The 17099-nt window shown below is 38.3% G+C and overlaps 1 protein-coding gene across 1 annotated transcript in view; it reads right to left on the bottom strand.

Annotated features, from left to right (window-relative positions):
- Positions 1-17099, bottom strand: part of LOC122805670 (serine/threonine-protein kinase D3-like) — a 1097474-nt gene that overhangs the window by 285454 nt on the left and 794921 nt on the right. Inside the window, exon 7 of the mRNA XM_044075994.1 lies at positions 196-343. Coding sequence (XP_043931929.1) covers positions 196-343 — 148 coding nt within the window. The remainder of the gene's footprint in view (positions 1-195; positions 344-17099) is intronic.

The raw sequence follows: 17099 nt of genomic DNA, 5'->3' as shown, positions 1-17099 counted from the left end.
AGGAAACAACAATTAAAAAAAAAAAAAACTTTAGTAGTGCTAACACATTTTATTTCAATAACTTGGTTATCCCAATATGGTTAATTATTGCTTTACAAAGTCAGTGTCACTGTTATTTTCATGACAGCTTCATCTACGGTTATGACATGACATATAAAAGTGAAACATAATTTGAAATATAATTTGCAGTGCTACCTGATTGGAAGTGGTTCACTCTCTTGCGTCTCAGATCTGTACTCTGCTTCTGGGATGGACAGTCCATCAGAATCTTCCAGGGAAGGTTCATAACCTGTATCATTGTCTTCATCTTCAGGTTTATCCTCAACAGTTTCTGTATCAGTTTCTTGATTATTAAAAGAAAATAAATTAGTTGAGTGTTCTTTATTATCCCAGTTCTTTTCTGCACTGGTTTGCTGGCAGTACTGATACTTGTCACAACTAATATCTCTTCAGCACAGAATGATGATATCACTAAAACAAACAAAAACATTCTGCCTGCCAAGTTTAAATCATCAATGTAGACAGAAGCTCTCATTCACATTTGCAGTAGATACTTTATACAGATTGAAGGACTTTCTCATAGTGGCTGCAGTCTAGGCTAAATAATATGTTGTGAGACATTTTAATTTATTTAGACCAGTATATTTATATGATGTGTAAATAACACCCACACACATTTTATTCCAATAGGAATGCTTGTATCATATTTTCAGAACAAGAGCAGGACTGCGCCTCTTTGAAATAATGTTTTTACTAAGGTCACCTTTAGTAGTAGCACCAGCCCGTTACTTATTAAATATTGCCCTTGACTTAAGCCTCTTACCTAGTATGCCAGCTCAAAGGTAACTAGCATCTCTTTCAAAGATGAAAACACTGGTAAGTACACTGCCTTTATATGTTAGCAGTTAAAAGCAGATACTGAGTACACAACTTTAGAAAGGAGCACACGTAAGAAAGACATGTTTTCTTCTGGTTAGTGTGCATAGCTTGTACCAAGCTTTTTATGCCTGATAATGACTCAGTTTTGTACCATGAAGATATTTTTGTCTGCAATGCTTTTGCATTAGATAAAGCTCAAATGAAAACATTTGTTTGGAGTGCATGCAAAGAGTTTAGAATGAGATGGATAAAGCATATATGAAAAAATCTATGAGCAAAGCCTTACTTTTTATTTATTGCAATCATTTAAAAGATGCTGCCCTACATCGTGAGTTCAAATCAATATGTCCAAATGTAAGGACCACTAAAATGTTTCCAAAGAACAGCATTTTTATTCATACATTTTAACCTTTAACTCTGGAGGCAGCAGTTAAGTTGTGTTACCTCCATAGTGCTTGTTCTCCAGTTTGATTCCTGGATGCAAAGCTTTTTGTTTGGAATCTGTTAATACTCTCTAGTCAACATGCATTTAAATGAAGGATTCTGTTTTTTTCTTACATTCCAAAGATTGAACTGGTGATCCTCCAAAAATATCCAGAGGCTAGAGGTGTGTCAGTACCTGCACTGTACATAGGTTCATAGGTGGGTACCAGGCTATTGGCCCTAGGGACTATATAAGCCTAGCCAAAAAGGTACCCTGGCTTTCACCACCCTGGAAAATTATTTTCCTGCCCCCTGTCGAGCAGAGCCCCAGAGGTGATCCCCAGGGTGAATTTCCCATCTCTCATCCAATCTTCAAGATTTTTCTTGAAGAGTGCTAATGAGGAGCTTTGTTTGATATAGATAGGTAGATTGTTCCAGAGTATGGGAAGTCTCTGGGACAGGAATCTATTCCTCCAGCATGTTCTGTTTATTGTGATGACAAGGTTTAGGTCCCTAAAGTGTGTAGCTCGGAGGGATTGGGATTTCTTTAAGTGGAGCATGTCCAATAGCTTTGGGTTTGACATAGCTTTGTATGTTAGGCAGAGATTGCCTCTGAGTAGGTAATATGTGACGGAGTATAAAGTTGGAGTTTTTTGAGACGGTCTGCATAGGGAATCTGTTTGACGCTGGTAATCCTCTTTGTGAGTATTTCTGTGGCCTTTCCAGTTGTTGTAGATGTCTTGTGAGGTGCATACCAAAAGGGGCATTGTACTCTATAATGGGTCGATGAGTAGAGGGGAACAATGACCTCTTTTTTCCTGAATGAGAAACCTTTTGTAATGAGGTGTGCCATGTAGAAGGATTTCCTGACTACTGTGGTGATGTGATTATCAAAGGAGAGACTACTGTCCACCTGTCTCCCAAGGTCTCTTATCATGCTTTCAGTGTTAAGTAGACTACCACCTATGTGGTAGCTCATGGGTAGAGAGTTTTTACCAAAGGGGATAACAATGCACTTTGTGGCATTGAGCTTGAGGCCATGGTATTGACACCAGGCATCTGTCTCAGTGAGACCCTTTTGTAGGATGTCCACATCACTAGGAGTTTCAATTATGGCTCCTATTTTGCAGTCATCTGCGAACTTCGTTAGCCAAAGACCTTCTGTGTTAGCCTGTACATCAGAAAAGTAGATACCAAACAGGAGAGGACCCAGGACTGAACCCTGTGGTACTCCACTTGTCACTGGTCTGTAGTTGGATTTGGAGTCTGCTACTTTCACAGTGTGGGTCCTGTCAGTGAGCCAGTTGGCAACCCATCTTGTGACATAGGGATTTATATCTTGTTTAGTGAGTTTATCTATAATTCCAGAGTGGGGAATGGTGTCGAAAGCCTTGGTGAGATCATGATAGGCTGTGTGAACCACCTTACCTTCATATACTGCTTTGGTGACTGCTTCAAAGAAGTCTATCAGATTTAGGAGACATGATCTGCCTTTTACAAACCCGAACTGGGTGGGGTCCAGAGTTTGGAGATTACCAATATCTTTGTTTATAAGTTCCATGATGATACGTTCCATGGCCTTGCAGACCAGACTTGTTAGGCTAATGGGGTGGAAGTTTTCGAGGTCCGTGGTGGCTCCCCCTTTGTGGAGTGGGATAACTGTCACTGTGCTCCATTCAGTGGGCACAAAGCTTAAGGTGAGGCTATGATTGAACATGGTGCTCAGGTGGGGTGCCAGTTCAGTCTGTAGTTCATGTAGAATGCAGCCTGGGATGTTTTCAGGTCAGTCAGGTCCCATGGATGCTGTGTTCTTGGCTTTGGAGAGTGTGGTTTTTACCTGTGCAGCCGTGATTACAGGAACTTTGCATTCTTCCGGTATAGGGGTGGGCCCTTTAGGGGGTGAGAGAGGGTCAAAGTTAGCACTGAACCTATCTGCCAGGATGTTGAGATTCTTGACATAGCTATAGAATGCTTTGTGGTTGTCTTTAGAATCAGTGGTGATTTCATTTTCGCAACTAGCTTTGGAGGATTTTATGAGGGATCTCAGCTTCTTACTGAGGCTGACCAGGGAGTTCCTCCAATCATGGGATTTTACTCTTTTTTGCAACAGTTTCTTTCTTCTGTTGCAAAGTTTGTTTATGGCAGGGGACCACCAGATTGGCTTCCTTTTTTTGGAGGATAGCATCTTGGTTCTGTTAGGGATAGCATGATCCATGCACTCATGTAAGTGCTTATAAAGTGCATTTTTGTGTAGAATTCAGCAGTCATACCTCTATTGTCAATCTGCATGGGTGTCGTGAAGTTTGGCACTTCAGTCTTAAGAAGCGTAAAGTTGGCTTTGGAGAAATATTTTACGGTGGTTTCCAATTGGGAGATGGGGGCAGGATGTGGATGTCTAGGATGATTAGCTTGTAGTCAGATCTGACCAACAAGGGATTGACCTCTGGTGTAGAACACCGGTCACCCATGTTGGGAATGACCAGGTCTAGGATATTGCTGCCCCTGGCGGGGGTGTGGATAAGTTGATCCAAGGCGTTGGAATTTATGAATTCCATAAAACATTGACCAAAAGAGTTGGTACATAAGTAGTTTTCTCAGGTAATGGTGGGGTAGTTGAAATCGCCCATTATGAGGGTGTTTGGTTGTACCCTAATATTTTCCTGTGTATCAAGAAATGAGGGGTGGGAATCCTGGGGCATGGTGGGTGATCTGTAGCAAGTTATAATTTGGATTGCGGTCTTGCCCAGAGTTAGTTTCACTTGGATAATCTCGGATGCATTATGCTGAGCAACTAGCCTGGAGGTGTGGATAACCTTAATGAATATGGACACACCTCTGCCTTTAGTGTTTCAGTCAAGGTTAGGTGGCTGAAAGGTGTGGTATGAATTATAGCCTGGTAATGCAGGGTTTCTCTCTGGAGCCTTGAACGAGGTCTCTGTCACTGCACAGATGTCGATGTTCTCCATTTTAAGGACTGCCTCGAGTGAATGCATTTTGAGGTTTAGACTTTTAACATTGAGTAGCATTACCCTCAGATTTTGCTTGCTTGTACCTGTTATGGTGGTGAATTTGTCATTTGAACCTTGCCTAAAAGAGGCACTATGGGGTGGCAAGAGTCTTAGCCAGTGTCCGGAATCCCAAAGGTGACAGGTGCAGGCCATCTCTGGCAAAGCATCATGGTCTGTTGATCATGTCATCCCAGGCAGACAGATACTGGATCCGCTTAGAATGACACCAGAAGCTTAGCCAATTGTTGAAGTCAATCATTTTGTTCTTGTACTGTGGTATCATTCTGGGTGATGGCAGGATGCTACTCAGGGTTAGAGTCATATTTGCCTGGGCTACAAGATCGGAGAGCTCATCCATGTCTCTTTTCATGTAGTCCAGGGAGGCATGTCTCAGGTCATTCAGACCAACATGGACAATGACAGAGTCATATTTGTACATGTTGTGGAGTGACCTGAGTGCATGCGTTATGTGGTAGATCCTGGCACCTGACAGGTAGCTGACAGTAACTTTCTCCTTGTTTAGCCTAGTGAGTGGAACATCAGTGTGCCTGACTATAGAGTCACCTATAACTAGAGTATTGGGTACATTGTTATGCCTTATGGGCTGTGGTTGACTGGCACACTGAGTTTGTGGGCTATGTGTCATTGGGTTGTATTGGGGGGGTGGAGGTTGCTTGCATTTCTGCTTTGGCGGTCTCTGTTGCTTGACCAGATTTTTATTGAGTGCCTCCATGAATGTAGGTGTGTGTTTTGTGTTTCTAGGTGTCTGTTTTGGTGGTGTAGGTTTTGAGGGACTATGTGATGAGTGTGGTATGGTGCAAGTGTTTACCTTCTCCTCTTGACTGTCTAGTCCAGTCTTGTGTGAAGAGAGCTTTGCTTCCAGTTTGGCTATATAAGTGCATTTCTCATAGGTTGTAGTGTTTGGTGGTAGGAGGAGAGGGTTGTCTGTGTACATGAGGTAATTGCTGCATTGCCCCAAGATGCCCAAATTCATCAGGTAGACAGGAGAAAACACCAGGAGCTCACCCTTAGACATGCCTGGATAGGTGCTTATTTATTAAGTACTAAAAACTGTTTTCCTCTAGACAAGTGAGGAAAGTTGAGTGCTGTAGTAATTTGTAGCTTATTTAGTGCTTACAAGTTCTGAACAAGTGCTGAGCTCAAAGAAACAGATTTGAGTGCTAAAACTAAAAAAACTGTCTAGTTTAGAATAGTTTAACACTAGCTAAGTGGTGATGCATAAAGTGTATTTTTTATATAACAGTAGCAAATGAGCAAACTGATTTAAACAAATTAACCAATTAACCAGTAAAAGCTAAAAACCGAGCCCCATTCCAGCAGTCTTCAACCAGACAAGTTGTAACTGCACACTCATGCCACTAGGGTGCAGGGGAACCTTCTCCAAAAAAAGATGGTTTGGATTGGTACTCAAGTTATACAACCAAAGCTAGATTAAGCAGGTCTGAATTTAGTCTACGCTACAGCAAACAAGGCATACCAATTTCAGAAAGAAACAGTTCAAATAAGCAGGCACAATAAGCCTTTAACCAGAAACTCCCAGCTCAGAAGGGCAGAATCTACCCTCTCCTCCCACAAGAGTGCAGACCACACCTTCTTAATGTAAAATAACTGGCCTGAAGCCCAAGTGCTTAAATCAGAACCAATACACTTTTAGAATAACAGACATTAAGCCTTGAATCAGCAACTCCCAACTTAGAAGGATGTAAGCTACCTGTCCTGCCACACCAGTGCAGACCACAGAACTTCTTAATGTAAAACAACTGGTCTGAAGCCCAAGTGCTTCAACCAAAGGCTTAGAATAACAGTTACAATTTAATCAGGCTACTAACAAACAGTAATAAATGCAGCAGAATAAATGCAATTAAGTACTTTTAGGAACAAACAGCAAAGGCAAAATAAAGTAATAATGTAGGAAGAAACACAGATGCAGTAAAAGTAAATGAATAAAGTGCACTTTTTTATATAAGAATGGAAAACAGGCAAACTGATTTAAACAAATTACCCAATTAAACAGTAAAAAAAGCTCAAACCTGAGCCCTGTTCCAGCAGTCTTCAATCAGACAAGTTCTAACTGCACACACCTGCCACTAGGGTGCAGGGAAACCTTCTCCAAAAATGATGGCCTGGGTTAGTACTCAAGTTATACAAATAAAGCTAGATCCAGGATGTCTGAATCTAGTCTATCCTACAGCAAACAAGGTGCACCAATTTCAGAAAGAAACAGTTCAAATAAGTAGGCACAATAAGCCTTTAACCAGAAATTCCCAGCTCAGAAGGGCAGAATCTAGCCTCTCCTCCCACAAGAGTGCAGACCACAAATCTTCTTAATGAAATATAACTGGCCTGAAGCCCAAGTGCTTTAACCAGAACTAATACACTTTTAGAATAACAGACACTGAGCCTTCAATCAGCAGTTCCCAACTTAAGAGGATGTAACCTACCTGTTCTGTGACTACAGTGCAGACCACAAACCTTCTTAATGTAAAACAACTGGCCTGGAGCCCAAGTGCTTAAACCAAAAGGCTTAGAATAACAGTTACAATTTAATCAGACTACTACCAAGCAGTAATAAATGGATCAGAATAAATTTAACTGAGTACTTTTAAGAAGATGCAAAAGCAAAATAAAGTGCAATTTTTTTAAGTAAAATGCAAGGAAAGAGGAAGAAGGAGCAGAAGAAAAATTCAAGGTTAAGAACCTAAGTGAGTTGGCCTTCTCAAATGTTCCCTCTGTATTAAGTAGAGTGAACACCAGGCTGGGAGGGGTGTCCCAGATCAAATTTACAGTAGGGTCGGGCAACTGCAAAGCCACCAACTATAACACCACTACAAGAATAGGGTGGTGGAGGAAACAATTTCAGGACAGATGCGAAACAGAAAACAATGCCAGAAAATATATAAAACAATTCAGTCAGGCAAAATTAAGGCAATGCAGAACTCAGAAAGGTTAAAATGCCAAGAAACATACTTATCAACCAATGCTATATTTCCAGATTGTTTGAGAATCACACACCAGCCAGACACCAGGAGTTTCCAACAGTGTATGCAGGAATTTACAAACATAAACTATTTTTAAATCAGCAAGCCTTGAAGCAATCAGATAACACAAAAGCTGTTAGAAGTTTTATAAATTCCACCTCAGAAATAGGGGGTAAGCAGTTTCAGGACAGATGAGAAACAGAAAACAATGCCAGAAAATATATAAAACAATTCTGTCAGGCAAAATGACTGTGTGTGTGTGTGTGTGTGTGTGTGTGTGTGTGTGTGTGTGTGTGTGTGTGTGTGTGTGTGTGTGTGTGTGTGTGTGTGTGTGCACACGTGCACGCCTGTCTGTGTGTGCATGTGCTGTGATGAACTACTGTCTCTTCCCCATTTGATTTAATTCAAATGCACTTTTATTACTGAAACAACCCTGAATAGTAGATAGTAGGCATCAGTTAATGACTGAATAAGTGAACATTCAACTTATATTCAGTGAAAACATTTAGAACATAGGAGAAGATAATATATCTATGGTGCAATATATATTTAATTCTGGTAAGGGATATAGAATTCCTTGGTTGAAGGGCATAGTGTTCCGTGAGAAATGCATGAATACTGTCCAAGTTTTGATCGACTATTAGCTCTGGCTGTATGAGTCAACCTGTACTGATTACATTTTTCAGTAAGTTGCTCATCAGATTTTCAAATTTTCCAAATACCTATTGAAAAATGTAGATATATTTGGTTATAAGGCACTTGAGTAAATGCGTAATAAGTAAACACAAAATCAATGACAGCATATAACCAAAAAAATGCCAGTGATGCATAAATGAACTAAAAATTAATTGACAATCTACAATAAATAAAAATAGAGTACATAAAACATGTGATTAACAAACACCTACTCTGACAGGGGAAGGAATTTGGGGTGGTACCTAGAAAGTGCAACAAAAGAAGCCCTCCTTATAGCTATGTGGAATTCAGAGGAATACTAAACCCCCGAGGTGTCAATTTTAAAAGAAAAGTTTCAAGTAATAAAAAAAATTTAAAATTGATCACATAGAGGCAGCAGCTGACAGGTCTTATAAATCTTTGACCTGAATATAGGCCTAGGAGTACAGTAATACTGTAGCTATGCAACAATAAACAAGGGGAAGTAATAAATGCCTTAAAAGAGGAACAATAAAATAAAGTTATTTTGTGAAAGTAGTACATAGAAAAAATAAACCTGAAAAGTCTAACAAAGCACTGCATAAAAAATGTATGAGATGTAAAGAGACATAGAATAATACCTAAGTATAATAGGTCTCTCGGAAGTGGAAGGGTTACAAATAAAACAATTTTTTGAAGGAAAACAATTTTTTTTAATTGAATTACAAAGAACTTTTGAAATACCAAGTATGTTTATTACCAAACAGATATGGTACACAGTGTAAAGAAATATGTGTATTTAAGCCAAGAAAACTATGCACACACTATTTGTACATGCCTGAAAGGAAAGTATAGTTTCAGCAAAAGACAAACAACATCAAACATGTTAAAAACTGTCAGTTATGCAGTAAGAGTGGTATGACATTTTTCTTTGATTATGTCATTAAAGAAAATCATAGCAGTTGGTACACTCTGCTTTGAGAAAATTGGGGCTAAATCCCAACTGACATACCCTGACAGGCTTATTTTACTGCATAATAGGCAAAAATATAGTTTAAACTCTACAGAAGATGTGGAAAGATATCTCCAAGGCTAAAGGATTGAGACAGACTAAAAACAAAGTGCAGAGTATGTTTTTTTTTTTTAAGGAAGGACATGGAAATTATTCTGTATATATGTTATAATGCTAATTGGTAACAGACACATGAGAACCTCAAAACACATACACAAATACAGGTCTCTACCTTGCTACAACAAGCTTTTAAAAAATACAGCAAAAAATAAATGGGAAATTTGTATGTGTTGCAAAGCCCTCAGAGGTCGGCATTATGTTGAAATAATGTCAACCAGAGATGTAAGGCAAAATGTGACAGACAAAGGACCATACTACCCCAGTGACATCCATTTTTTTTCCTATAATGTCCATCTGGTAGTGCATTTGTGCACTTAGAAAATGAACAGTGTGTTTTTGTTGACTTTTTATGGCTTATTTTTATATTTTAAAATTATGCGTCTGTTTCTTGGTTCTTTTAGAGAAGATAATGCCTTTCTTTATTTTTATGTAGTGGAATGCTTCTCATATTATGCTTTAGAAAATGTTTAAAATATTAGTCAGTATATTTAAATGATTGCATTTGTGCATGTTTGTGTATGAACCTATGACTGTGTATGTGTGTGTCTTACTGTTTTTGTTTATGTGTGTCTAAAGTGATTCCAAAAAGACTAGTCATCCATTCACAGCAAAGAAATGCATAATTGTCAGTTAGTCAATCTCCCAAAAAGGGACTTCCTTTCTCACATCAGACAGTAACCACCACTTATAAGAGCCATACTTTTAACTTACTCTTCCCACACCATTGCTAAACCACTACAAAACTCCACCCAGATACAAACACCATGACACCTGTGAAGAAATTAGACAATGTTATTTGTGCTGGCATGTCTGGCTGGAGTTTTGTATATATTTTCAGATTAACCTGTCTATTATTATGCCAACATGGCTAGCTATGATATTGTAAATAAGTTCTTACATGCTGATTTCTAATCTATTTGTACAGAATGTTTTAAAGACTTGGGTGTACCTTTACATTTCCAACTGTGCATATTTCTGAAAAAGATTCTAAATGCAGACTGTCTCAGGATCAGCTGATCTGCAGGTGATGTCATTGGAATGTTAAATTTACTATCTGTTACTGTTAGATGCTGAAAGACAGGAAGGAAGTTTAATAAATAGCTGCTGGTTGATTTTCAAAATATGAAATGCAAATTAAAACTGGAACAGTTGTGACACTTAGGCTAGTCCATAAAAGAGCCTGCTGAAGACAGCTGAAGTCAGTTGTCAGTTACAGTCGCCAGTTGTAGTTGTAAGTTGTTCACAGTTGCACTGTGCAGTGGATACCCAAAAGGACTCACCAAGAACTGTAAGCCTGCCTTTGCTCTGTTGTAATAATTTAGTTTAGATCAGGGACAGTGTTCTTTAGTCAGATAGGAACATTTTAACTACAGTTAGAGTTTTTCTAAATGTTGGATTTCTATCCTTCAGTATTGATTTCATTTTCTTAGTGACTGAGTTCTGTTTGTTTATTGGAAATTACTGCTTTATATTTGTAATCATTTTTTTGCTTATTATTAAATATTTTTATTAACTTACATTGTGGCAGGTCAATCAGTGTTTTCTTTAGTGATTGCTGGGCCACTCCAAAAGCCTGGCTGCTTTAGATAATTTCAAAAAACTGGCCAGCACCAAATAGTGAAACCCAAAAAACTCTTTATTGTGGCAACTCCAAAAAGCTATAGCAAGCTATAGCAAAACAGTCAAACCAGTTTCTGCATCAATATGCCTTCCTCAGTGAACACAGCAAACAAAAATCTTTACTCATTTAAATACACATCGCACTCCAATTAATAATTAATTACAATTGCTCATTAAAACCAGGCCTAAACAATCCCCCAAGTCTAATAATCCAATTACATTCTTTAATGCATGGACTGGCTTATTTATTTAGTCAGTTGTTCCTGCACAGCATTTTATGTGGGCCAAACATCAAGGTCCCTGCGAGGTTCGGATTTCTGAACATTTAAGTGATATTCGAAATAAACAAGCTTCTAGCTCTTTATATAAGCACACTTTGCAACATACTACAGCACAGTTTACTTTTACTATTATTGATACAATAAAAGGAAATAGACAAGACAAAATTGGTTGGTACTCTGTTTTAAACATTAAAGAATGTAATTGGATTATTAGACTTGGGGGATTGTTTAGGCCTGGTCTTAATGAGCAATTGTAATTAATTACTAATTGAAGTGCGATGTGTATTTAAATGAGTAAAGATTTTTGTTTGCTATGTTCAATGTGGAAGGCATATTGATGCCAAAACTGGTTTGACTGTTTTGCTATAGCTTGCTATAGTTTTTTGGAATTGTCACAATAAAAAGCTTTTTGGGTTTCACTATTTGGTGCTGGCCAGTTTTGTTATTTTTTTTTCAGGTTTTGTGGGCCTTTGCACCAGCCATACTTGAGGTTCCTGTGTGGGTATCTGCTTTAGATAATTTGCCATCATTTGTTTTAATATCCAATTTTCACAATTGGACGCCCCTTTAAAAGGACATGTAGGGTCCTGATTGGTGGCATTGTGTTAAAGTATTATTTTGGGGAAGGGGCATAGCTGAAAATCTGAGTCAAGCTTTCCCAGAAGTGTTTGGATGTATGATATTTAATTTATTTAAGTGTGAGTGCATCAGAGGTCTTAAACCGGGACTGAAGTATATAATAAGGAGTTACATTAAGGGTGGACAGAAGTATACAGTCCAGTCCCAGATCATAGAGTATGTTCCTGTTGTGCTGTTAAGGGAAATAGTGAAATATTACTTCTGTTTAAGTGACGGTTTCCTACTGGAAACAGTAGTGAGGATCGAAGCTCCTTAGTTACTGACCCAGGGTAGAAAGAGATATCACACTATTGTTGGCAGTCCGGTGGGGCACTGTCCGGACATCACAACACCTATACACTTTACATTACTTAGCCTATTAATAACTCTGTACCTCTTCACTTCCTATCATAACCAAATAATTAATAATAACTACTCTGCCACTAACCCACTCATCACCCCACCTCATACTCCTCTTACCAATATTATCATATCACCACACCTATTTAAAAACTCCAACACAGAACTCTTTTCATTCAAATACACACACTCACATGCATCCCCATAAGAGCAACAAATTTTGCTAAACTAACTAACAAACTCACATGCCTATACCTACTAAATTTAACCCAAATCAAACTAAGAGGTGACACACATCCCAACCCTGGCCCACAATCTACAGAATAAACCCATCTCCCTCCAAGCAACCTATGACCTCCATACAAAGTTTACTGATTATACTGGAAATAAATACCTCTTACACATATGCTCAATGAACAATATGATTAGTCTTGGACATATTCAGAAATACTATACAAGGAAAATAACAGATGTGAAAAAGATTACTTTATCCTGACTGATTTGCCCTATTGAAATTATAAGAGATAGAGTATAGACTGGAGAGACATGGCCTTATAGTGACATTCAGATGTTTGAAGTACAATGTTTTGCTATCAGTACTGTACACAAAATGTCTTTCTTAAACATATAACAAATAAACAACTGCATGATAGAAATAGATAAATGTCACTCAAATCTGAGGAAAACTTTTTCATCAGAAGGCTAGTTCTCTGTGGAACTGACTACTTCTAAATGAGAGATACTCAGTAAGTTTAAATGTCAGTTAGACTTGATGTTTAGTAGCTATTTTGGAAAAAGGGATGCAGAATGTTTCAACCTGACTGGTCAAACCACAGTAACATTGGAACATTGTTATAGCAGGACCCCTAGAAAAACTAGGTATATGGCAATAGTAATACTTATGAATATCAGTTGGGCATGACAGCAGTCTGTTTCTAAAGGTTAGCCCAACAGTCCACTTATGCTGTGCTTATGATGTCGTAAGAAGGCTAAAACATGCATGTCCACAGCTAGTGGGGTTTGTGTTTTTTGGCCTGAAATTTTCCATAAATAGACTTAAAAAGAAAAAGGTCATGGACATTCAGAATTGCCATACAGCTGAAACACCTGATGTCATTAAGGGGTCATTTGCATATATCCCATGTTGCCTCTAATATAAGAGGTTTAAGGAATCACACAGTGGAAAATCTAGCCTGGCTAGATTTTTCTTTTAGTTTTTACTGATTGGTTTGTCTGTGAGACCTTTTTACTTATTGTTTTAGTATATCTAAAAAGATGGAAGACACTAGCTGGTTATTATTTCTGATCTGGTTGACTGAGTCTGTGAAACTAATCAGTAAAGTAGTTGTTCTGTGTTTTGGTCTAAAACCGTGTTGTGTCAGCGGTAGGAGATTATTGTCAAGAAGCTAACTGAGGAGTTGTGTATGTATGCATTTTCCAGTATTTTGGCTATGGCAGGGAGGAATGCAATGGGCCTAAAATTTGAAAAAAGTCTGTTGAGGTTCCACCTTTATAAAATGGAATGATATAAGAGACTTTCAATAGTTTGGGAATATAATGCTCCCAATTGATTGATTGATTAGTAGAGATAAAAGGTGTCTGCTGCTAGTTTCAGAAATTCATTAGGTAGTTGGTCAGTGGCTAAGGATGAGGGTTTAAATTTGTAGATACTGTTTTTATGGTATTAGTTTGGACTTGTTTGAAGGAAAAAGAGTCAGGTTATCATCTGATGTTTTAGGATCTGATAGAGGGGTGATGCTGTTGTTTTTTTACAAGGACCGATATAGAGTTGATAAAGTGGTTATTAAACTGTGAGTAGTATGATCCATAGATAAAGCAGCCCCTGCAAGTACGGCATTTGCACGGCTCCAAAACTACCTTATAGCAATACGAAACACTGAGAGCCAGCACACTCTAGCATAAGGAATTTATTGCAAATACTAGCTCAAAAGCATAATAAAAAAGAGACAAAACAGACCCATTTTGGCTGTAAAAATTAAAAGCCTTCTTCAGTGCAGTAAAGACATATACACTTGTTCTCCTTTTTATAAGCAACCACTAGATGATGCTTTAAATTAGTGAATTCATTATCCATACCAATTAACGATATTCATTAAGCCCTGGTGAAAAAAAAAACAGTTTGATAATCCATTTCTTCTCTTTATTATTTAAAATCTGATGCCAACCTGTTTTATTTGTTCTCTGTCCAGTAATTCTGTTCATCACAGTAAAGTAAAAAAGGATGCATCCCTATGTACCTCAGTGTGCTTGTATAAGGCATTTGTGAACTTCTTGTGTCTGATGTCACTTAAATGTTCAGAAATTCTGAATTTTAAAGATCTGGATGTTTGCCCCACATAAAATGCAGAACAGGTGCACGTAGCTAAGTAAATCACCAAGTCCGTCTGACAGTTCGCCAAAAAGAAAATATCAAATACTTTTTGGTGCTGAACTGGCATGTCTTCTTCATCCTTCTGCAGTGGGTGTAATGGCCACAGGGAAAACATCCCTTAAGTTGGTCCCCCACAAGAGTAGTTTGTATAGAGTCACCCTTACATCTCCAACCATGTTTGTAATGACTTAAAAATGAACCCAAATTTTTGCTTCTCCTGAAAGAGAAATGACATCTGTAAACCAAAATATTACATAATTTGGTATCTGATAATAGTATGTTCCAGTGTCTACAGACACTATTAAGTAGGACATCAATATTCCTTCTATAGGTAGTAACCAGTCGGACGGTGGAATCCTTGTCCATAGTCTTGTCCCTGTATGTTAAAAGATCCTGCCTGTCACGACTAGCCACCCAATGTCAGGCCTGACAGATGTTTCCCATTTTGTAGCCCCTATTCCTGAATCTAGTGGTTAGATCTTCTTGATACACCTGATAAGTAGCATCATTTGAACATATTCAATTCATATGCAAAAATTGTGATTTTGGGATGTTTCTGCATATATGTGGAGGATGAAAGCTGGTAGCATGGAGAAGGGAGTTATATTGGGGGTATTTATGATACACTTCTGATGTTAAAGTCACTTCTGATGTTAAAGTATGATCATTGTTTCTACTGACTAAAACATTCAAAAAAGTGATCCTGTTGATGTCATAGGTGGCTTTAAATTGTATACCCCATTTTTTATCATTTAAATATCCAACAAACTTCATAAGATAGTCAGGGTCCCATACTAACCAGCAATTATCCAAGTATCTTCTCCAGGTATCGATCTCATCTAGATAGAGATTGTGTGTATTGTCATAGATGAGCTGTACCTCAATGTGGGCCATGAATAAGACAGCATATATGGGAGCAAATGAGGCTCCCATAGCAGTGCCTTGTATTTCTAAATAGCATTTGTTCTGGTAATAGAACACGTTCTTAGTTAGAACGTGTTCCGAAAGGCAAAGTAAAAAAGTGTTGAAACCTGGTTGGTACAACTCTGACTTATATAACCAGTATTCTAATGCTTCCAGGCCCGCCCAGTGAGGAATATTACTGTACAATGCAAAAACATCTAGGGTGCAAAGTAACCACCCTGGCTCAAGCTGCATCTCAGAAATTTATTTATTTATTTATTTATTTATAGTTTGATTACCGGGGAAGTCCACTGGGCCAAGAAGTGCCCATTTTCAGTGGAGGCCCGGGGAGAAAAGCTCCATGTGCAATACAATACAATAAAGGTTACAAAATACAAAGAAGGTCACATAATGAATGAGATGAAATACACGAGTAAGATTCATACATTCAAAAAAAAAAAAATAGCAAGCGTAATATACATCATGTTTTATAGGAAGGAACCATACATTCCTTAAATAACTTTAAGGAATTCCGTAGTGTCTTGGATGCTGGCCCTAACCCATTTCAAAAGTGGTTTAAGATACTGTGTCAGAAATGAGATAATCATTCAGTGATAGAACGCCTACCTGAAACTATAGGTCTACCAGGTGGATTTTATAAATTCTTATGTATTTTGGGTAGAAAATATATATACTGACTGGAAGGGTCGGACACCATAAGGTGATGTAATGTGTGATTCCCTTGTTCTTGGCGAATGCCAAAAACTGATCAATTTGTTTCTTGAAGCCAGGAGTTGATCCACTGTTATATGAGTATAGTAACGACTGTCAGTTAGCTGTCTCACAGCTTCTGTGTTGTATTGGGTCCAATCCTGTACAACTACTGCCCCACCCTTATCCACAGACAATATTGCCAAATCATAATTTGTTTCTAGTTCATGGATAGCCTCCATTTCAATCTTTGAGAGATTGTTTGATTTAGCACGGAACTCCCTAAAGTGAAAATGTAGATCTCTGAGAATCTCTGAGATCTCTCTATGATACACTGGTGGCATAAAATTAGATTTGTGGTATCTAAAACCATCCTGCGATTCAGGATTAGGTGCTGTCTGAAAAAATAATCTCAGGTTAAGTAATCTACAAAATGAGGTAATATCTTGTGCAAATGTATCTTCAGACACATAAAAGCCAGGTATAAATTTAAGACATTTATTCAAAGTTTTAACTTGGGTGGGTGACAAAGGGGTGGATGAGATATTCAGTACATTGTTATATTCTATTTCTGCACCATCAGTTTCAACAATCTTTCCATATTGTCCACCTTTGTGATGTTTCCTGCCCCCCCTCCTTTGCTTGCCCCTAAAGGGATATGTGTATCGCTTCATTTAGAGGCTGGGGAATCTGGGGCATGCTGTGCATCGGGCTCTAACCCTGACGAGGACTCCTCAGCAGAAGTATCATAGCTGGTTGAGGACGGCTTCTTTAAAATAGATCTTGGTCTTTTCCTTTTAACCACCTTCCTATGTGTTTGTTCAAACCTGACATGCTTATTACTGGAAAAGGGATGCCCACCCTCATAGTCAGCTAAATCCCTGTGGAACTTTCTCATTTTCCTGTCTTTCAATTGCTGCTCCGGGGTTAAAAGATCCTGACTAAGTTTCCTAAGACCAGGGTTATAGGATTTTTGTTCTTCAAATTTCTGAATGTCTGCACACATTTGGCTGATTTCTGATATATCCTTATCAATAGTTCTCTCATAATGAGAGAGCAAACCTTCCACAAAACCCATGGAAGCTCCTTGTTGAGCCAAAGCCCATTGTTCTGTCAGGG

Source organism: Protopterus annectens, chromosome 6.part1 (genome assembly GCF_019279795.1).
Source record: "Protopterus annectens isolate FY-2018-M chromosome 6.part1, PAN1.0, whole genome shotgun sequence".
Lineage (NCBI taxonomy): Eukaryota > Metazoa > Chordata > Ceratodontiformes > Protopteridae > Protopterus > Protopterus annectens.
Note: the sequence above shows the minus strand (reverse complement) of the source record. Positions and strands in the feature narration are given on the sequence as shown.